This window comes from Lepisma saccharinum, chromosome 14 (assembly GCF_977018435.1).
Source record: "Lepisma saccharinum chromosome 14, izLepSacc3.1, whole genome shotgun sequence".
In the NCBI taxonomy this organism is placed as follows: Eukaryota; Metazoa; Arthropoda; class Insecta; order Zygentoma; family Lepismatidae; genus Lepisma; species Lepisma saccharinum.
In genome coordinates this window covers 69,464,367-69,486,988 of record NC_139242.1, presented here as the reverse complement: position 1 = coordinate 69,486,988, position 22,622 = coordinate 69,464,367, and the positions used below count along the sequence as shown (strand labels likewise).

Sequence of the window (22,622 nt, the reverse complement as noted above, 5' to 3'; positions counted from 1 at the left end):
ATCAATTTTCGGAAGGCTGCTCTTCTTGCTGGAACGGTGACGATTTCGGATTCGTGACGATCGACATGACGAGGAAACCCAACGACGGAAAATACAGAAACAAAATCAACGACTTTCTAAACGTTGCAACGTTGTGAGAAACGACGTATATAAATAACGTCATGAGGAAACGAAAAATTGAAGACGAAAATCTCAAGCTTCGCGATTACCTCGCGAAACGCTTCAAAGGTTGGAAATCCGAGAATCGCGGATTCTACGAAGAGAAGAAACGTCAGGATCAACCTGTGATCGATGCCATCAGCGGTCTAGGTAAAGAAATTAAAAGTGTCACGGAACAAAATAAAAATTTGATTAATGAACTCGTACCGCTCGCAGCTAAAAGTTATGCTGTACCCACGCCCATTTCGAGCATTCCTTCGACACCGTTCGAACTGAAGGATGCACCGGTACGACGTCGAGCCATTGGTAGCACGTCGTCTTCGGATAAAATCGAGTTGGGACCTTTGGCACGAGACTACCTGAGCACGGGGAAGTTCGACAAGGATGAAGTGTTCGGATTGTATCCCAGCATGGAAACCAACGAAGGCGGCGGTGTGGTGTGGAAGATTGGGAAATCGAAGGTGACCTTCGAGGGCAACGACATTAAAGTCAATTTAGGCGACAAGGATAGTTGGAACAGGTATCCGGGTACGGTGGGACTGTGGGAACTCGTCGCCAAAAAGCAGCCGAAAGATTACACCGACGAAGATTACCAAAGTTACAAGGAAATTCTGATCATGACGGATGCCTTGTACCAAAACAACGACGCCTCGCAGAATAGGGTGAAATCGAGCAGCGGCGAGAAGTACAGGAATCTCATCAAACCGATTTGGAACCAGGTCAAAACAGGCAGCGGCGTCAAACGCTACAACACGTTACCCAAAGAATTCGTTTGGGTGGACGACGTTAGGAAACTCGTGGACCGATTGTTGGTGATAGCCGGCGAAGAGAATGCAGGCAACCGTAATTTCTACAACGAGAAGGTTGGCATCGTGGACATGATCAGCACGAAACTTTCCAACTTCATCGTGAACGATGACAAGGGCATAGGTTACCTGATCAAAATCATCAACACGCTGCCTCCTAAATTTTGGAACGTGGCCGAAGGAAAGGGGCTTGTGAACGACATCATCAACAAGTTACCTTTCGAGATGCATTTACCTGGCTACCAGTACTGCGGACCGGGTACCAAACTCGAGAAAAGATTGGAGAGAGGAGACAAGGGTGTGAATCCGTTGGACGCGGCATGCAAAGATCACGACATCGCATACAACACCACGCAGACGGATCTGGATGCACGTCACGAAGCAGACAGAAAGTTAGAGCACGCAGCTTTCGAAAGATTTGTCAGCAGAGACGCATCGCTGGGTGAACGGGTCGCCGCACTGGGTACCACCATCGCCATGAACACGAAACAAAAATTGGGGTGGGGTATATAAATAACATAGAGTAAAAAATAATAATAATAACAACATGTCTCGTATAACTGATTTGCCACCCGAGCTACTATCTAAAATATTCAAAAAGATAGTAAACGGAGATGTTAATAAACTTCTAATCATAGCAAGAACAACGCCGGAATTTCGCATCCCTTGTGAAATGGTTCTCAAGAACCATCTTCGGGAGATCAGCGGCCTGAGGTGTGGTGATCTCAACATTCTGCTTTCGGCCGCGGGGGAGAAATTGAACGATAGGTCGGACGAACTGTACGAGGCAAGGCAGGGAAGAAGACGGTATACTGATGATTGGTACAAGTCTATGCAGGAGACGGAAGATATCACTACGCACATCCTCGCGTTTTCCGAAGCACGAACTTTCTTCCTCTGTTAAAAAAATAATAATATATATACGTGTCAAAAAAACTTGATATATAAATAACACACATCGTGAAAAAAATAATCTTCGGTATATATAAATAACACTCATCGTGAAAAACAATTAAATTTCTCTAACACACACACTGAAATTTTTCTCTTCTTCGATATGACAACTGAAAAAATGAGTGATCTCCAAGCATTAAAACAAATGCTAAATTTGTCAGTCGAGTATGTAAAAATTCGGGAATTGGAAGTCGACAAATCTTACACGATAACTTCCGGTTCAATCGTTTCTACCCAGTATGGCCCCAAGGTATGCCTGTTGCTCAACGCACAATACAGTTTATTTTTACCAGATCGATATGTTAATATGTTATCGGACGAGAAGCTATCTATTTTAATCGAGAACAAAACTCGAATCGTGTACAAGGGGACAAAGGAACTTTTTGGCAAGAAAACAAAGCACGTAATAGAATTTGTGTAGCGACTGCGGGGCCGTGAAAAAAAATCTTAGAATATTTATATATAAATAACATACCGTAAAAAAAACTACACAAGAAAAAATCTCAGAATATATATAAATAACATACCGCGAAAATAACACATAGAGCATCAACATGAAGCCCAAGGGTGTCGTGTACCAGATACCATATTCGAATCTAAAAAATCTAGGTACCCTCGATGGGTTACTCACCAAGAAACAACGCGAGAAGAAACGTTCTTGCTTGTCGAAAGGACATGGAATGAAATTGCTGCTCAGCACACCTCAATTGAAAAGGTTGCAGCGTTCGCGGAAACAGCAAAAGATTGGAGGTTTCATATTCAGCATCCCGGCCATCCTGGCAGCATTGGGGGCCGTTGGAAGTTTGGCCGGCGGAAGTGCCGCCATTGCGAAAACCGTCATCGACTCGAAGAAGAACAAGGCGGAATTGGAAGAACAGAAACGTCACAACCTGGCCATGGAGAAGAAGGGTAAAGGTATAACAAAAAAACAAAAAAGCAACCTCGATGCTTTGAAGAAATATAAAAAAAAGAAACAGAAGCACTCACCAACCGAGACATTGAATCTCTGATCGAACCGTTACAAATCAAACACTTCAGAGGAGTTTTTATGTCCGACTCGTTACCTTCAAGCGTGAAAAAAAGAGAATGTGGAGTAGTCAACTTGGACGGTCAAGAAAATCCAGGCACGCATTGGATATGTTACCACAAAAACGATAATGATAAAGCATTCGTTTTCGATTCTTTCGGAGGTGTTCCACCTACAAATTTAGTTCATTATCTGAAAACAAGCAAAACCTCCATATACTACAACGACGAACGCATTCAAGATTTCGGAGACGTGAACTGCGGTCATCTCTGCCTCTCCGTGCTCGCGTTTCTCTCTAAAATAAATAACCCTACGATCGAGGATTTCCAGAAAGCATTGTGGAACCTCAAACAGCATCACTAGGATGGGCGTGTTCCATCTCACGAGCGAATCTTCAATCTTGAAACTCACGCTGCACGACGACATCGTCTATCCTAAATCCGTGGCTCTGCGTGCATTCTACAGCATGTACCTCATACCTAACGTCACGCAGCACAACAACAAAATTAGCGTCGGAAGCGAACACATCGTCGTCACGCCAGGACAATACAATCTTTCCACTTTGCAAGCTCAGTTACCCAAAGGCACGTACCTTTCTCAAAATTCGGTCACGCACAGAGTGGAAATCCTGTCGGCGACGGAGACCGTGGACCTGGGCACCATAGGAGAACTTTTAGGTTTCGAGAACAACACAAAACTCGAAGCTGGCATCAAGCACGTGGCAACAAACATTCCTAAATTTTTGGCCATAGAGACTCTGAACGTACACTGCAACGTGGCAGAAGGTATGATCACGAAATCCTCGGACGGATTGTTAGGAAGTCACAAGCAGACGGGAATCATAGCCACTTTCAAACCAAGTTCCGAATTCATGGAACCGATCATCTACACGCCCTCTTCGCCGATCTATTTTCCAGTATGTCGCAACCGCATAGACGACATAGAGTTGGTGGTGACGAACGAGAAAGGAGACGTGGTGGATTTCGCAGGTGCAACAACTACTGCCATCGTGGAGATCAACATATAATAAATAACCATACATGTAAAATGGAGCAAATCGAAAGTTACGAATTGCAATCTTTCCCTCCCAACCGTCGCACGTTCGCCAATCTGAACGAGGCGAACAGGGAGGTCGAATACGACGTTGACGTAGGCGACGGGTTCATTCATCCTCACAGAGCGGACCTCTACCTTCAATTCGACGTGGTGAAGAAAGAAAGCGGAGACACGTTTCCCGCAGCAGCAAACTTGATACTCGTAGACAATTTCGTGCCTCACCTGTTCTCGCAGGTGGAGGTGAGGAAACACAACACCGTCATCGACAGAATAGATTATCCAGGCATCACGTCGACGGCAGTGGGAACTTTGAAATTATCCAAAACGGATGCAGCATACTATCAGGCGGGAGGATTCGAAGCGGGGACCAAAATATCGACGAGAAGTCACACAGTGCTCTTTCCCATGCGTCTGCTTCCGGGATTCTTCTCCGATTACAAGAAGATCATGTGGAAGGGAGGACTGAGAGTAACGTTTCGAAGAGCAGCCAACGACAACGACGCACTGATGCGATACGCTACTTTGGGCCCGGACGGCACCACGCCGATAGCCAACACTTTACCCGAAGCAGCGAAATGCGTCATCCGAAGCATGGAATTGAGAATGCCGGTGGTGGAATACGAAACAAACTACGCCCTCAAGTACAAAGCGGAGATCTTGAAAAGTCCCCAGGTGCCGATTCACTTTCACGGTTACCAGTGCGTGCAAAAGATGGCGTCCGGAAGTCACATGGAATTCGACGTGACGACGCAGTTCAACAACATACAGTTCGACATGCCAGATTTCGTCGTAGTGCTCTTTCAGACCGGAAGAGACAAAAATCAGGAAAAAGATTCCAGCAAATTCGACGACTGCAAGATCAAGAACGTTTATCTCAAGAATGGACGCAATGAAGTGTTCCCGCGCGAGAATTACAATCTTGACGTGACCAAAAACGATTACCTCAAACTTTACGAAGCGTTTTCGGCTTACAAACGCGTGACCGAGGGAAGCGTGGACATGTACTACACGCCCAGCGAGTTTAAAGCACGGAGACCCATGACCGTCATCAACACATCTAAGAGGAAGAAGGTGGTGGTCAACGATCGAACCAACATCAAGGTCGTCTGCGAGTTCCACGATGCCTTGCCCGAGGATACCCTATGCAGTGTCATCCTGATTGCAGAGAAGTCCTTCGCCTACGACGTGAAGAACGAGAGGGTCACAGAGCAGTTTTAACAAGTTTTTAACATCTTTTCTTGCATAATAAGAAATTTTCTGCACTAGCACAATCAGTTACAATGGCACAATACGAATTTCACTAGTTCAGATCAGTTACAAATCTCAATTTCATTAGCTATCAGCTACAATATCTTTTTGCACTATAGCACGAGACAATCAGAAAATTTGCACAAAAAAATTTGTTGTTGTTTTTACACGTGAAAATTAACAATAAAATTTCTTTTTTATCGTTTCAGATGCTGTCGAAACATCAAAAACATATACACACACACTAGAAAATAAGCATGCAACTTTATTTGTAACACACACACACATACATTCTCCATCTTCATCAAGAAAATATTATAATAAACATAATCATTTTTATCTATCTCATAATAAAACTCTATATCCAAAAAATATCACAACATCAAATAACACTAGAGTCGTTAGTACACGTTGCATGCATTACGGAGGTCCTCTGTAGGGTTTCATGGAAGTTTGGGGGAAAAAAAAAACACGTGAAACTCTACAGAGGTGCGGTAATCTATAACCGCAGCCATTAGAAAACTTTTACATTTTTGGTTGGGCACCACGCACCCTGGCGAGGTTATAGGGGCCAGGCATCCTAAAAACAACAATTATTATTTGTTTGTTTGTTTGTGTTACAATACATAAGCGCGCGCACGTATGTGTGTGGCACATCGTTCCCTCCCCGAGAGAGAGGTTTACGAAGATCACGATATATATAAACATTTGGCTCCGGACTTAGAAAATTACGATAAGGTACACTCATCTTTCAAAAAATAAGAGGGTGAGAGGAGAGGTTTACGAAGGTCACGATATATATAAACATTTGGCTCCGGACTTGGAAAATTACGATAAGGTGCACTCATTTTTCAAAAATGAGAAGATGAGAAGATGAGAGGAGAGGTTTACGTAGGTCGCAATATATAAACATTTGGTCCCGGACTTGGAAAATTACGATAAAATACACTCATCTTTCAAAAATAAGAGAATGAGAGAATAAGAAAATGAGAAGATGAGAGCGCGCGCGTGTGTATATGCCACATCCTTCCCCCGAGAGAGAGGTTTACGAAGGTCACTATATATAAACATTTGGCCCCGTTGATTCCAGCACTCCAACTTCATCTCTAATGTTGACGACAATATTCTAAAGGTAGAGAGAATGAGAGAATGAGAGAATGAGAGAATGAGAGAATAAGAAGATGAGAAGAGAGGTTTACGAAGATCACGATATATAAACATTTGGTCCCAAACTTGGAAAATTACGATAAAGTGCACTCACCCTTCAAAAAATAAGAGAATGAGAGAATGAGAGAATGAGAAAAGAGGTTTACGTAGGTCATGATATATAAACATTTGGTCCCAGACTTGGAAAATTACGATAAGATGCACTCATCTTTCAAAAAATAAGAAAATAAGAAAATAAAAAAATGAGAGAATAAGAGAAAGATGGGAGGATGAGAGGAGGATGAGAGGAAGATGAGAGAATAAAAAGAGAATGAGAAAGATGAGAGGATGAGGGGATGAGAGCTCATCTTTCACTCATCACTGCCTTTTTGCGCCCGTGAAACGTCGTCAGCGTAATAAATGAGGCGCGGAACGGGGAGAGAAAGTGAGTTTTTCAACTTTTTGTGGTCGTTTGGTCAAGAAATCAGAGTTGGCGTCAAAGGCATATTTACTATCTACTTAAGTAAATGCCTTAAATATTTTTTTAGATTTTTAATTACTGACACCATAATTAAATACTGCATAAAGTTGTGATTTTAGAATGTGGTCGTACTCCACTGGAAAGGTTAAGTTGCGGAGGTTAGCGCTAATACTTACAGAAGGCATTCTTGCCCCACCCTGTGGCTACGCAGCTCCAAGGGTCCGGGGTGCCTCCCTGCCCTGGGAGGCAGATGGTGCCAATGTGGTTGTCCAGGGTGACGTTCCTCTCCAGCAAGAGAAGAGCTATGTCATTGTAGAGGCCGCCACCGTAATAGTTGGGATGCTCCACCACTTGGAGCACCGACGCATCCTGGTGGCCGTAGAATTCCATGGTGGTGGCCGCATCCCACTCCCCCAGGCGAACAGTTAGCGTCGTTGGGTTTTTCCTGCGAACAAAATATTAACTACAATTAACTGCACCGTTGATCTAAATCATATCTTGTGCAACTGATCTGTAATTTCTGATTCCAAATTGTGAGGATAAGCACATTAATGTTTCTTAAGCTTTCTAAAATACACTAAAGCGCATAAAATTAATTCCAGGTATTCATAATGCACAGCTATGAATAAGTTAAACTATGTCGGATAATAATTTTCGTAGTCTTCTCCTTCATTCATGTGTTATTTTGGGTGTTCCTGACAGTAAGAAATTAAATATTCTGAATGAACTTCCCAGTGGTATTTGTTTTAAATTTTAAGAAAGTATTTTGAAATAATTATTGTGCAAACCTCAGAATTAGCAGGGATTATTTGCAAAATAGGTAAGAAGAAGATGTCCAACATATATAGGCTGAAATTGGTAGGGAATTTGGATTGGAAATTCATTCGATCTATTTGGCCAATGTTTTGTCTTTATGCTTACCCTCTGACGCAATGCGCTGCTGTGAGTGCCACCTGTGTGTTGATTAAAGAAGCTCCGCACACATAGAGCAATCCATTTTGATTTCCCACTCTCTGGGTTTGCAAAATGGCGGCCATCCATGGATATTCACCAAACTGAGTCTCACTATCTCTGAAGATAAAAAGTTTATTAAAAAATTAATACTTTTATCTTAAGTTAAACTACGATTAGAAAATCTTCCAGAGCAAGACCATTCTTACACCCATAGGCTAGTTGGTCCTGAAGAAAGTAGAATTAACGCTCCAGCCACATTGCCAATGATTTAATTAAATATTTATAAGACATGAATAGTAATTATTACATTGCACACAATTTAGTTCATGTCTTTAATAGTTACAAATTATATTCCTTTGTAATAAGGAGCAAGAACAATGATATTTTTTTGTGAAATGCACCAATATGTTTCTATGCAATATTGTATATTAATATTTTATGGATATTTCAATACTTTCTGACTATATGCGAGGGTTCATCTGAAAAAATATAAAAGTTTATTTACGAGAGCTAATATTTGGTTTGTTTTGGTCTGATTTGGTGTTTTAAGTCCACTTTGTGCACAGTACGGCTAATCGGGACAGGACCTACAGTTTAAAGTGGGATCCGAACCACTATGTGCCTCCACCGGGTATCGAACCCGGGACCCCTTAAGATGACGACGCTACCATTGCGCCATCGGGGAGGCCCTAGCTAATATTTGGAAGTTATTGTCTGCAGTCTGGAATGATGTCGTGGTGTATAACAATGCCCGTGCAATTACTGTTCTTCACATAACGTTGCCCCTATAAGTACTGTATATATCACAACGAACGTGAAATGAGTTCGTTCATTCCTTATTTCCAAAAAGTGGCGTCAAGTTGTTGGAGTCTACTTGATGAACCATTGTGCGGACATGGAAATACACTCTTCCACCATTTTGCTAAGCACTGCCTCGACATGACAACGTCAAACAATTCTGTGTGACCCTATGTTGTTGAACGATGTTTGGCCTATAAAATAAACGATCTATCGATCTGATCACAATATCAAAGTGATATTTAAAACTAATGTAACGCAAGAATTGCTATTCAGAAGTGGACAATTTTATACAGTGACGTGCGGTGACGTCGACACTTGGGGTAGCAATCAGTGGCGTGCTCAATGGGGTTGAGGTTGGTGTGGGTCACACACCTCCCCCATTTAGGACACAGTATTAAAAAAAAGAACGTCAAAAACAGGAAAAGATTGCAAAATGATGAACGAGTACTAAAAAGGAACACGTAACCTCCACCCCCATTCGAAAATAAAAAAGATTTGGTTTGATAACTAAGCCAGAGATCCTGGGTTCGAATTTCGGCTTGACCATGGGTATTCTTTGAGTGTGTCCCTTCATCAATGGACATTTCCACTCAATTTTTTTTTACAACAATTTTAAAAACTACACCTTGGAAAAATGACCCCTGCAAGTTCTCGCGTTTCTCTGCGTCCAGTTTAAGGCAGAAACGAGAGTTCCAAAGTTGCGAGGCTAGCGTTGCGCTGAAAACTCGCCGCCGCCATGTTACTACGTCACTGCTTAGGGAGAGCTCGTTTGTCGTCTGCTTCGAGCGTCCAGTTCCTGGATGGGTAGCACACGGTGAGCGAACACGTGCAGCAGTTTTACAAATATGTACCGATTTAAATAATGGAAGAAGGAGCGATAGGAGAAAGGAAAGCTATGCTTTGTAACGATCATTCTTCTATGAAATATCCGTGCTGCTCACGCGCAAAATAAATGAAAGGGTTCAGCTGCGTGTGTGTTCTCAGGCCATGCGAAAAATATTGCTTATAGAATTGGTTGCTGACCAGACACTCAAAAATATTTTTTAAACTTATATTTATCGATATTTACCGTAACCTATGTAGTGCAAAATAGGAATTTTCACATTCTTCACTTTATTTATAAAGCCTGTTTAACTTTCTTTTCCATAAAGCAATTTTAGTTTGTGTTCCATTTCTGTAGCGCAAATTATGATCAAATATTTTTGGTCAGATAAGAGAAAATACACTGAGAAGATTACATTAGTTGCACAGTACATATCTATACTTACTTTATGTATAATCATTACAAGGAAATAATGTGTATAACCATGGGCGTATTTAAGGGGGATTCAACGGGGCCAATCCTCCTCTTTTTTTTGTTCACTAAAATTACCAGTTTCCTTGTTCTATCCGCTTGTTCATAAAAAATTCCTTCGGACATATTTCATTCTCTTAAATTAGAGACGTATAGGACGGGATACGGATGGGAAGGAAATTTCGTAATTCCACACACCAGATGGGACTGCAGACCAATATCTGCAATTTCCTGATAGTTTCGGAATTTCTGCGATAAGAAACTGCATTGAGACTGTTAAATCAGTTATTTTTCCCCCCTCGAATCATATTAAAGAAATTTGGTTCTTAAAAACGTAGTGACACAAGATGAATAGAAAAGTATCAATACTTCGTGACTACAAACACACAACTTTGTCGGGTCCAACATCCCCTCCCCCCATGCTCCCCAACAAGCTTCCGGCCAGCAGTGTCCTGGATTTTCACTTACGAAATAAAGCAACCCTAATCATACCAAAAGTTGATCCATCCCCCTCCCCCGTGAACTATATATACGGCCATGTGTATATGATATGATATGATGTTTTAAGTCCACTTTATGCACAGTAAGGCTAATCGGGACTGGACCTACAGTTTAAAGTGGGATCCGAACCCCATGTGCCTCCACCGGGTATCGAACGAGACATGGCAGCCTTGGTCTCGTTCTCGTTGAGAGTTGTAAATGTCTGTCTCGTGTTTATTTGTAAATGTCTCATTGACAGTCTCGTCTCAATTTATAAACATCCGTCTCGGTTTGGGAGGGCAATTCTCGTCCTTGTCTCAAGTCTAGAAAAATATAGAATTAACAACGTATGCAAAGGCTTATCATTATAAATACAAAAAACCTTTCTTAATATTTTTTTTCTTATTTTTATCTTGACTCCTCGTTTCGACGGTACAGCCCTCGAAAACTAAATATTATCCTGCTTATATATGCAAACCAAACTGCAGATTCAGAATTACCAGGAATGAACTGGCGTTGTAATTATTATACACAAAATTCATGATTTATCTGAGGAAGTCGCATGTTCCAGGTTTGACTCTCGGCCTGGGCATGACTGTTTCCTTGTGAGTGACATTTCTTTGAACTGGAAATTGTTACATGGGAGGATGTTTGCTCGAGACTTTGGGGACAGCTAGGGGGATGCTTCTATTCTTAATGTTAGTGTTGCTCACGAGACGAGGTATGTTCCGTCTCGTCTCATAAAAGGAGATGGGACAAGTGATTTTTTTTCGAAATGAGATGGGACAGAAGAAAACGTTCGTCTCGTATCATGGCAGGTTGGGTGATACTTAGATTGTGCAGTTGGTGGTAGTGTGTGTGTGAGGGGGGAATGTACTCCTGCACTCCGACTTCGAGTAGCGATTAGCCAAAAGTGGGAGGAAATGTGATGTTAGAGATGATACATAATAAATTAACCATGCGTTCTCATCGTTGCGGTTAAACAAAGTGAACAGAAAAGCGACGTAAAAGTAGGCTAAATACAAAAATTTGCAATATATATATTAACTGAAGAAAACTGTCATTTACTGCAGGAAATTGAAAAACTTACCGTACCTTTTTATACCTTATCACCTCTTATATGGCAGAAATTGGCGTGTAAACCAGTGTGTTCTAAAAGCATTATCTTAAAAATTTTGAAGAAAATATTATGACTAAAATAATTGTAATTCCAGAAAAGGCATTCTTATAACATTAAGTTCTTGCCAGTCAGAACTAACCTATGTATTCGCAATGCACAAGGCTGTTCACGTGTTCAGCCATTGACTGTTACAAGGTTTGCTTTGTCACCCTAATGGGAAAACCCTCTACCGAGTGGCTGAGTAAATACTACTATATTGCTAGGGCATAATTCATCTCCAAGAAATGGAGCACAGATTTTTGCATTGGAAGTTGTAAGATACTTGTTTTACACAGTAACAAGTGAATTTGCTGTCGATTCCGCGACTCATGCTAATTTGACGGGACGAGCAGAAGCCCCGCCTGCACGCATTTCTAAGTGATGACGTCAGAGGACCTCCTGTCTGTGGAGAGGACGTTTTCAAATCCGTGACGTAGTAGGTGAATTTCAACGGTGTTTCAAGGGGTGTTTCTCTAGAACCGAAACAAATATCGCCGAGATATTTTGCACGTCTCATGTTTGTGTCATTATCTGCAAAATGAATGGATTTAAAACGTTTTTCATGTCAAAGTGGAAATGTCCATTATATTGTATCAAACTCGCGATTAGCCAAAAGTGGTGGAGAAGCGAAGTAAAATAAACCAAATCAAGCAATCAATCAATGATTTGACTTGATTTTTGTTACTTAGTGTCGCTTTTTTCTCATATTTGGTTAATTGCGAAGATGATACGATAAATTAATGAAGGGATAAACACAAAGAACACCCATGCCCAGGTCGGGGTTCGAACCCGGAACTCCTGGTGTTGTAGCGCGCTGTGACAACCACTCTCCCACGGTTTGTTGATTTGGTGTTTTAAGTCCACTTTATGCACAGAAACAAAACAGGTAACAAAACACACTTTTTTGTAGTTTCTTCAATAATATTCATTTGGCTTCTTTGCGTTCTGAGATACATTTTTCATTTCAAATTATTTCATTATTCACTCCAGAGTACAACACAGGAACAAGAATGCGCGTTCATCACAGGTTCGAATCCCGGCCTGGATTGTTCGAGGTCCCTTCATCAATTTCATCATATCTTCACTCATCCTCATTTTCGCGATAACCAAATGTGGCAGAAAAGCGAAGTAAAATAAACCAAACCAACAACAATATGAACGTGCGTTCTCTTGCCCAAATAAATACATCCGTTGGAGGCCAAAAGATTAGTAGCGAGAGAGAGCCTGAGGAAATATTTGTAATTTAATCATTATATATTCCATATTTGAAAAAAAAATAAAGAAAGAAAGAAAGCATAACATTATTGTCTGCACATAACACGTTCCCATTTCATAAATAATAAAACTACATCCCATAAGGTTCTGTAAATACAGAGAACATACCCAAGTACTGCAGAAATTTTTCCCTTGAGTTCTTTAAAGGATTTACAAAGAATCAAGGGAAACCAATCCCCTTTCTGTCCTATAGGAGATAGACTGGGGGACCTGAACTGACGGGCTTTCAACCATTGCAGCTGGGGCGAGGGTTCAAGGGAGGTTGAGGCAGAAATCTTCCCTTTTCCTTCGGGCGACCGTTTCTACCTGGAACTGGTATGGCGGAAAAAGAGCGAGCTAGGCCAGTTCTGCCCGCGGATCACACCGAGGGACGAGAAGCGCGTAAAAAAGAAAGTGTTGCATATGAATTGTGGCTTTAACAAGACAATAAATATTGTGATTTGAAAATAATTATAGATGTGAGATTGATTAATCTATCTCTGCTAGACTAGCTACTCCTCAGTGCACGTTATTGATTTTATACCTCCAAAGAGAGGGGTAAGTGTTGATACATACACAAACCAAAGTTTACCGGTCTGTTACAATTCGGACGCAAACTATGATAGTTGTAAGTTTTATTTCTGATCAACCACTGTGGAATTAGCTTATTGGATAAACTAATCCCTTATGAACAAATAACTATACTGCAGGTCTCGCGAATTAAAATAAATATTGCTCGATTAAAACTCATCTTTCAAAGATTATCTCCGAAAGTGCAGACTGTAATCACCATAGCTGTGGGCTGTGCTAACTTCTAAGACTGTGTCTGGACACTAATGAGGGCAACACCACCTAGCAGTGGATTTTTCTGGTTCTGGGTAAAGGCAACAGGGTCCCGTTAACCTTCAAGAAAGCAGTTTTCAGAGTTTCCAACGTAGAACAAAGGCTTACACTGAAAATACACCTTTCGGACACAGACATGCGGTGGGTGCACTCACCTGAAACCAAGTATCCTCGTATGGGCTCCATTGGGGTTTGCATAGCCGCAACCAGGTCTCCTATAGATGGCCGGAGTGGTGCTTTGGGGTGTCGTTGAGGGAGTGGTCATTGGTGCTCTGCAGCAAACCTCAAGCACAAATTTACACTGAGGTGGCCTTGTTCTTATATCGATCACTCCAGACCCGTCAACCACCACGTCTCCCTCGCTGCATAGATAATACGGCACGCAAGTACAATTGGTGCTGTTGGCAGCCATGGTTGTCGTAGATGGCGTGGCGGTCGAGGTGTAAAAAGGCTTGTGAGGGTAATATGGCACGCCTGGTTGGTAGGGATTTGGGAACTGATTACCTGGGTAGAAGTAGTGGGCGAATGGACTAGATTGGTAAGGTGCCACTGGCGGGAGTAGCCCGTATAGCAATTCCGATTGCGGGTGCTGACCCCAGGCGGGATAGGGTGGAGACTTGTAGTACTGCTGCTTGGTAGTTGTCGTGGCCGTTGTGGTTGTTGTTGGTGCTGGTGTCGTGGAGTTCACTTGAGGCCAGAACCACCAGGAGGAGCGCTGTATGCGAATTATGCCGGACTCGTTGCTGGCGGTAGAAAAAGAGTTGCAGGAACTGATAGTCACTTTCACTACGAGCATGACGAGCATATCTGTGAAGTAGAAGTAAGACTACAGGTGTATTATAGTATTATATTATAGTATTACAGTATTGTAGTGTGTAGTGTAGGCCACGAAAGCCTTAAAACACATCAGCTCTTCCTGCATAATCAATCTCACTCCAACAAAGCAAATCACAAGACATGAGAGCGTTTCTGTTGGTAAGTATCCTATTTACTCCCCAGATCTTGCACCTACGTTCCATAAAATAAATTTTTACTGAAAGGAAGCTACATTTCAAATTCATTTCACATATTCAGTAAACGTGACAAGTGAAATGAAATGTTCTCGATTAGCTTAGATGTATGTATAGTCACCGGCAATAAAAATGGGACACCTAGATCCTGAAATACTCGCTTCTTTTCAAGGCGTTATGTGTGTTGCCTAACTCTACGGCGGTGGTAGAAGTTGCCATTGAAAATTTGCTATTAAAATCCACTTATCGCTGCAGAGTTAGGCAACACGCACAAATGCCTTGCAGGGAAGGGAGAATTTCAGAATCTAGGTGTCCCATCTTTATTGCTGCTGACTGTACATACAAAGTCCTTCAGAAGCTTGACGAGACCGCCTAGAGGAAGAGGAATTTCCATTTGAAGAAACTTGTTTTGTCTTTCAATCAGCGTTTCATGTGAATTTCACTAATCTGAAATTCCATACTGATGCCACGTGTGCACAATTGCGTATGGATTTCAGTATGATTGAAATATACAAAATAATAAAAATGCTGAAATTGCAGATTATACTTCAACAACCAGTTTCCATGGAGAAGTGGTCAGCGTAATGCATTACCAAGCCAGATGTACAAAGTTCGAACCCTAAGTAATACATGGGTGTATTATTGTATTTGTTCCATCCTTCATTTCACCAGTTAATCATTTATCCTCATCATCGCGATTAAACCAAGAATTAGAAAAACGATGTCAAATAACCGAAGTAGGTGGGTTTCATGTGTCGTCAGGATGCGCACAGCCGCTATATTTGAGGCCAATTTTATTTGTCGTTTGCAAGGAAATATCCGCCACATAGTGTTCGTTAGAACTGCATCAACTGTACGTTTGTTTTAAATCACGAATGCCTGTGTTAGTATCTCCCGCCCGCCCGCTTGAATTCCGTACACTTACAATAGAAGAGAATACTTACACTCACCTTGAAGCACAAAATACTTAAGAGTGGCTCCCCAAAATACTTATCTGATAATATCTGTTCTCGTAGAACATCAGCCGAACATAATATCCGCAAGAAGCACAATCTAAAAATCCCCCAACATAAAACTGCCACATATAACAAGTCCTTCATTGTTACAGGGATCAGGGAATGGAACAAACTGCCTGCACCATTGACTAACATTATTTGCCATCAAAGTTTTAAGGAAATCTGAAGAACTTACTATTATCTCAACAACTTCATTAACCTTCATATGTTAACAATTGCACCTGCAGTTATACATCATATAATGCATACCTAACTCTACCCCCCCCCCCCCGCACACACATTGAACTACCGAAGACCTATTACCTATATTTACTCCACAGTAGATATACTAATCTATTCAATGTATTATTTTATCATTGTATAATCTTTATATTATCTTTATTGTAATATTATGATCATTATGTGTTTTTTCTTCTTCTTGTTTTTATTCATTTATTGTATCTTTGACAAGGGTTGGTTGTAAGAACGGCCCACGAGGCCGAAACACGCCTGCTTAAATAAAGACCATTCTATTTCTATTCTATTCTATTCTATCCATGGCTGTTCAAACCCACAATGCAACAGTCTGTGACGTAGGTGAGACTCACCTATAGAAAGGAACAAGTAATGGTGGTAAAGGAATGGGAGTTACTTTTATGCCAATCCAAGTATAGGGATTTGCTTCCTAGTCGTGCTTAGTGTAGTATTGAACGCTATCGCCCACATTGCACAGTGGTCCGGATCCCACTTTAAACTACAGACCCAGTACCGATTCGCTTATTTAAGCATAAAGTAAACTTACAACAAACACTGACAAAAAAATCTTTGTCTCCTCATATACTGTTGTTCTTTTAACCTGAACGGCATTGACAAATGTGAAGGCAACAAAAAAAGGAGGAAGTTAAGCGCAGAGGTATTCCTCACACGTGAGATGCAGACATTTTCCCTGTCAGGCTGAGTGAAGAGCCCATGACGTCCTCAACCTAATGACTCAAGGATTTGAAAATACGTGACCGATGTTGCAAGTGATAAAATAACTTTTGGCACTCCGACAGAACGTCACACCTTTCAAGACGAATCCCAAATACACTAACCAGGTGTAGTGATATCACTTCTTTCAAGCAAGCGATTGCTGGAAATGTATTTCAAGACTTTGACTTATTGTCTAAGGCGGAATGTTACAGGTGGGATTAAGAAGCACGATAAGATGGAGGAATTTTGATTCTATAATAATTTATGCACTCAACTAACGACGTACGTCTTAATTTGCGTTTAATTATACTTGTAGGCGTTGAAATCGACGAGAGTACAATTTGTGGTGTTAGGTCATTATGCACAAATCCAAGACATTGTAAACATTTTATATTCGTCAACAAACTTATTACTCTTTAAGATTATGCCATATTCATCAATGTATAATAAAGTTTTAAAAAATAGGAAGGCAACCTTTTCATTACAACAGAACGTTTTTGCGAAGGAACTGGAAAATTTCACATCGTGTATTTCATTTTTATTTCACTGAATAAAGTACATTGCTATATGTTTATTTATAACTTATTAAGTTATGTCAATTAATTGAAACAACAAAAGTTAGATATAATATTATGTTGTAGGGTTATGCATTTGAATCACTTCCGAATGCAAGGTGAAATAATCTGATATTGGCTACATAAATTAGGTAAAAAAAATCATCCGATTTCATAGAAAGTTTATTTGTTATTTTGGCGCTGTTGTCTACGATAGTGTTTCTCAACCGTCGGACCGCGGTACCGGTCCCTGACATCAATTATGCCGGACTGTGAGATTACGTTTGCACAGCAATCTTCATCCACAAATAATTTGTAACCTAATTTATATTTGTCAACAAACCATGCTTTATTACTATCCTATAATTTATTTATAATAATAATAATAATAACATAGCCCGTGGCCCAACAGCCCATTGAGGGCCCTGGCCTACCTACCGACTGCCGGCCTTACTCCCATCTGATCCTACTCCCTCACTCACCCGAGGTGGGAGATTATCGAGCCAGTTACAGAGTGACCTGTGGTCAGCACGACGAACCCCCAGTCGTTGCTGTAGGTTTTCATGACCGGATCACGCTACTCATTCGTATCTCCCCAATTTATGATGGTGGGTGGCCACCGGTTCCATACACAGGCCTCAATCCCTGGAGACTCGAACCTACGCACATCCCGTAGCCGGAGCCCATAGCAAGACCGCATGACTATGGTGCATGACCATAATTTATTTACTAATATTTAATTTCAGGAGTTCATATTCATTAATACAAAAAGTTTTTTTTTAAATTTTTGAAATTAATTTACAAGTAAAATTGTTGGGAGAAAAAAAAACTATGTGCGACTGGTCTAAGCCACAGTCAAAACAATACTACCAAAATAATATTGTTACTGTTAAAGGAACAGATTTTATAACCTTGATCAGTGTTAACAACAATTCTTTTACAACATCCCTACGGAGAAAGTTATCCACATCTTTTCAACTTGTCATCAGAGGTCCCTGCAATAAGGTGGTGGGTGAGATTTTAGATGACCCAGAAGGACATCCACGAGCTCTTGAAATATTGTACACCCAAGAAATTCAACAGAGAGTGATCACAAATTATGCAAAATTTGATTTTAGAAACAGGTGTATGGTAGGCTACATTTGTTTTCATTTATATCACTTAATAGCCAGAAGTGGGTGACAGCTTGTTAAAAAACGAAAGACAGTTTCTTTTTCAATTTGAGTTTCGAGTTATTTAAGGAGAGATGATTCTATCATCCTGAAGTTTCTTGCCTTATGTGCACAGTAATATCATCAACTTGGTGTAAGCGGAGGGATACCGGAAGTGGAATGTTTTCTGGGAGGATGAATAAAAATGCATATCTGGTGTACAGACTGGTATGAAGTTCAACTCGTATGCTTACTGGAAGGTTAGCTGATTCGGAAATGTCCACCCCTTTTGGCGTTCTCACTGCTTGCTCACGTTACCATCCTCAGAATTATTTTTATCATTAACTGTCTCGTATATTTTCGTGAAGGAGGGGACAAAAACCCAAGTCACGTAAGAAATAATATAATTCTTTAATGTAAATGTGGTGAGTAGGATAGAAATTTCATTAGTTACAGGAAAGCGTATGACACACTCACTATAGCTTTATTCACGGATATAAAATGTTCATGACAAGTACAAAGCTTTATTGTTTTGTGTTTTGGGGAAGTAGCTCCTGGAATCCTTGCTGACAATGAAATTCCTGACTTAGCTCTAATGCATTATTCAGCCATAAGACTGCGCGTTGAATGCCAATGTGAAACCTGAGTGCCGTCTGCCTTGTTATGTGTGGAATGGTGAATCATAGTGCTTGAATTAGTCTAGCTTCTGAACAGTGCTGTAGACAGTGGCGGTAATAACGCCCTCGCAAACTTCGTGGTACTGGGGAGTTAAAGCCCCAGCCCAACGGTAGGTTTTTTTTTGTCAATACAATTACTACGGAATCTTTATTCTCCTATCCAGCATTCCTTGCCCTGTGGTCTGCGGACCCTTAGAGAGCTGTCATGTCCATCCAGGAGGTTCTCAGAAGCTTGAAGAAATGTTACGGACTATCATACTTTTCGCGAATGCTCGGGGGAAATAACTCTATTTAAAAATTAAATCTATTCCACAGTTTACTGGAAGTGAAAACATCGGATTAGTTATATATTTTTTAAATATTGGAGATTGTTTATAATTCAAAACTTATATTTTCAGCTCTTGCTTTAGACTTACATCGTTCCCCGTGATCCACATTATTTTATGCAATGCGAATTTTCAATTGCAAGTAACTTTTCTCACTTTTCTATTAGTCCTTTATTATAATGTCATAATTAGTCCAATGTTTTGCTGTCGAAATGAATTTGCATGTATGAAATATATACATAATTTTCTTCTGACATTAACTTTCTATGGAGGGAAAGGGCACGTCCCTCTCCTGTGCCGTGCGGGCTTCTGTGTCTGTGTCATGAATATTCATATGAAGATTAGCATTCAGTTATTTTTTTCACTAGAAAAAGTGAACTGATATACATTGTACGAAATAAATGTTCAAAGAATGTACCTTTCGGAAAACCAAAACAATCGTAATAAAGTGATTTGTGTAAACGTTTGGTTGAAAGAAGGGAACCTAAGTCTGGAAAAACAAAATTTTGACATAGTTTGTTTCAAATCCACCTTACGCTTAGTTACGCTAATTGGGACTGAACCTAAAGTTTAAAGTGGGATCCAAAGCACTGTGTGTACCTCCACTGGAGATCGAACGTAGGACCCCTTGATTAAAAGGCGACGGCGTTACGACTACGCCATCGGGAAGTCCTAGTAAGAAAAGAATGCCCCTAAATACTTGGCTTATTGGAACGAGATCATATACTGCTTTACCAAGAAAATAAAACTTCTGGCGCTGTCATCGAAATTTCAACACCAAGAGAACGAAGGGTGAGTGAGAGATGTAATTAGGTATTTGCCACGTAATCTGCTTTGTTCTTCAACATATCGTATACGACGCACGCTTTTAGAAGCGATATCGGGTGGGGCCACGCAGAGGGTGTGCGTGGCGATCAACTAATGGCAGGAGTGTAACGTTGTACAGTTAGGAGACTGCGGCGCGGAAGTTAAAAGCCGTGTTCTGTATTTTTCTTGCGCGCAAGAAGTTTTCATAAAACTCGCCACTTTAAGGTTCATCATAAGATGGGGAAAGACATTTTGAACCTGACTGTCCAAATCCCATGAATTTCCGTCGCCTACAGCCGGAGTTATCGTTCCTTGAAGAAACAAGGGAAACATCACCTTTCATTTCCTTCAGCCTGTTTTTTCCGTTGCCACCGTGTTGACGCAGCTGAGTTGTTGTGTCTAGGGAAAACTGTGGGTGTTAAATTCGCCTCGATATAAACAATGACCCTTCATTGTTCTGGGCGTTCTCGAACATTGAAAGCCTGGGTCAGTTTGAGTTCAGCTTTTTCGTAGAAAGGCCGGTGTAAAATTATTCGCTCATCGTTCACTCGTGCGCCACAAAGAACAGTTTGTGAAAAGATTAAATACAGCCCTTTCGTGCGATATAGTGTGTTCCGTGTGTTCTTTTTATTTTAAATAATGTCATTCTCAAAACTTAGCACCAGTAGTACAGGCACCAAGAGTGCAAAATCTAATCATTAACCTCCAGGAGAGTGATTCGGAAATGAGTGAAATCAGTGACACGGAGACCCATGGACGTCCGGGAGGAGGGAAAAATGGGGCCGTGGCCTCCCTTGGAAAATGAAAGTCAACCAAAAATTATATATTTTTCACATATAATTTCATTACAGCCACAATAATATGTGTTAATTATTGCATGAATGTGATATTCAAATTTAAGCAATGTTTTTGAGGGAACAACACTATTATGGAGGAAAATGTGCCTTGTTTCCTCCCTGGAAACAAACCACCTTCCTTGCCCCTCCCTGGAAAAAATTCTGCGAACGTCCATGCGGAGACCGAGGAAGACGACGAGAACGGTGATGAATAAATAAATACCTTCAAGCTTCTTTCAGGTATGGGTTTCTCGTATATGCTACAGTGATATGATATTATAATCCTGTGTAGAAATATTCACTATATTATTTCACTGTACTCATATATACCGTGCATGCATTATCAAAAATAATGGACACATCGAGAATTTTCTGTCCTTCCCTTGCGCTAGTTTGGCAACAGCGCAGTAGCACTGGCTGGGTATTGGCCGAACTCATGTTCCTTCTAAAAGCGTGCGCCGTATAGTTACCTTCTTAAGGTGCCAAGTGTTTATATCACCATGAAAGGAACTAACCGTACACAGCGAAAGCAGGGACGCAAAAAATAACGTTGTTGACAGCGAAGCAAGGAGCGGCAAGTTTTACTAAATATGGAACACTCTGGCAGAAGTGAAGGGAAACATTTTAGTCTGGGGTGAGTGCGAGAGAGATAAACAAATGACTCAGTCTATTTCTTCTTGGTCCTACTGTAGCTGTAGCAGTCAAACGAGATACATTACTTCTGCATATTGAGGTAAAAAGCAGACTTGTGTAGAATTTTATCCCAATACATTTTAAGTAAAAATATGCACTAAATGAAGAGAGCAAAAGCCTCATCGCTCCCGCAAAACATATTTGTAAAAATGAGACACAATAGAAATAAACTACCAAAATTGTAAGTTGTAACTCAGAATTAAAATATTCATTCTTGAAACATGAAAGTTCGTATATCACTTTAAATATATTATTAAAGCAAATTATTTGTTTGGAAACATTTTTGAAATTCCTCAAAATAAATTTCATTCATACACATGCCCTCAAATATGCATTTGTGTGCATTATGGACGTTATCAAATCAATCCAAATATACTGAGATAAATTTGTGTCCAGAACCTATGAATAATGCCCAGGGATACTTTTTTTTTACGACCCCCCTTTCCTTCTATTCATAAACATGAAATACTTCGAGGAATTTGGAATATCTTGCACGTTGGAATTTCTGCTGTCTACGTTTAGGACGCAGACTACGTACACTATAAGACCACACAAGAAATACATAACTGACCATGTGTAAATGCGTAGATGTGGTTGTGAACGGGTTATCAGTTCGATCGGCGTTACTCACCTGTTCGCAGCCTCATTGCTGCCCTCTAGTGGTGCTTCCGTCAGTGTCTGCAGCCAAAGTCTTCCTTCCTCAAAGACCCCGCTTGCTTTTAACCTCGTCTTCTTCCTATGACGTCACATCACGTCGTTTTCGTCCGCAGAAAATAAACGATCCACCTTGTCTGCGAGAACTTTGATCGTCAATCTGGTGATGCGTCGCTTATAGAAACAGCCAACGAAGAATCATTTCCAGGTGCAATTCATGCTGTATGAATTTGACGAGGCGAGTGAATGAATTCCTAAATAGAGCTTACATTTGTGAAATAGTAA

General features: G+C 40.8%; 1 protein-coding gene across 1 annotated transcript in view; it reads right to left on the bottom strand.

Moving 5' to 3' along the window:
- LOC145998398 (phenoloxidase-activating factor 2-like) overlaps positions 1–22,330 on the bottom strand; it is a 34,843-nt gene extending 12,513 nt beyond the window's left edge. Inside the window, exons 1-4 of the mRNA XM_083134803.1 lie at positions 22,315–22,330; positions 13,818–14,469; positions 7,799–7,948; positions 7,054–7,322 (exon numbers count right to left, since the gene is read on the bottom strand). Of these exons, the coding sequence (XP_082990929.1) occupies positions 7,054–7,322; positions 7,799–7,948; positions 13,818–14,469; positions 22,315–22,330 (1,087 nt within the window). The remainder of the gene's footprint in view (positions 1–7,053; positions 7,323–7,798; positions 7,949–13,817; positions 14,470–22,314) is intronic.
- Positions 22,331–22,622: the final 292 nt, after the last annotated feature.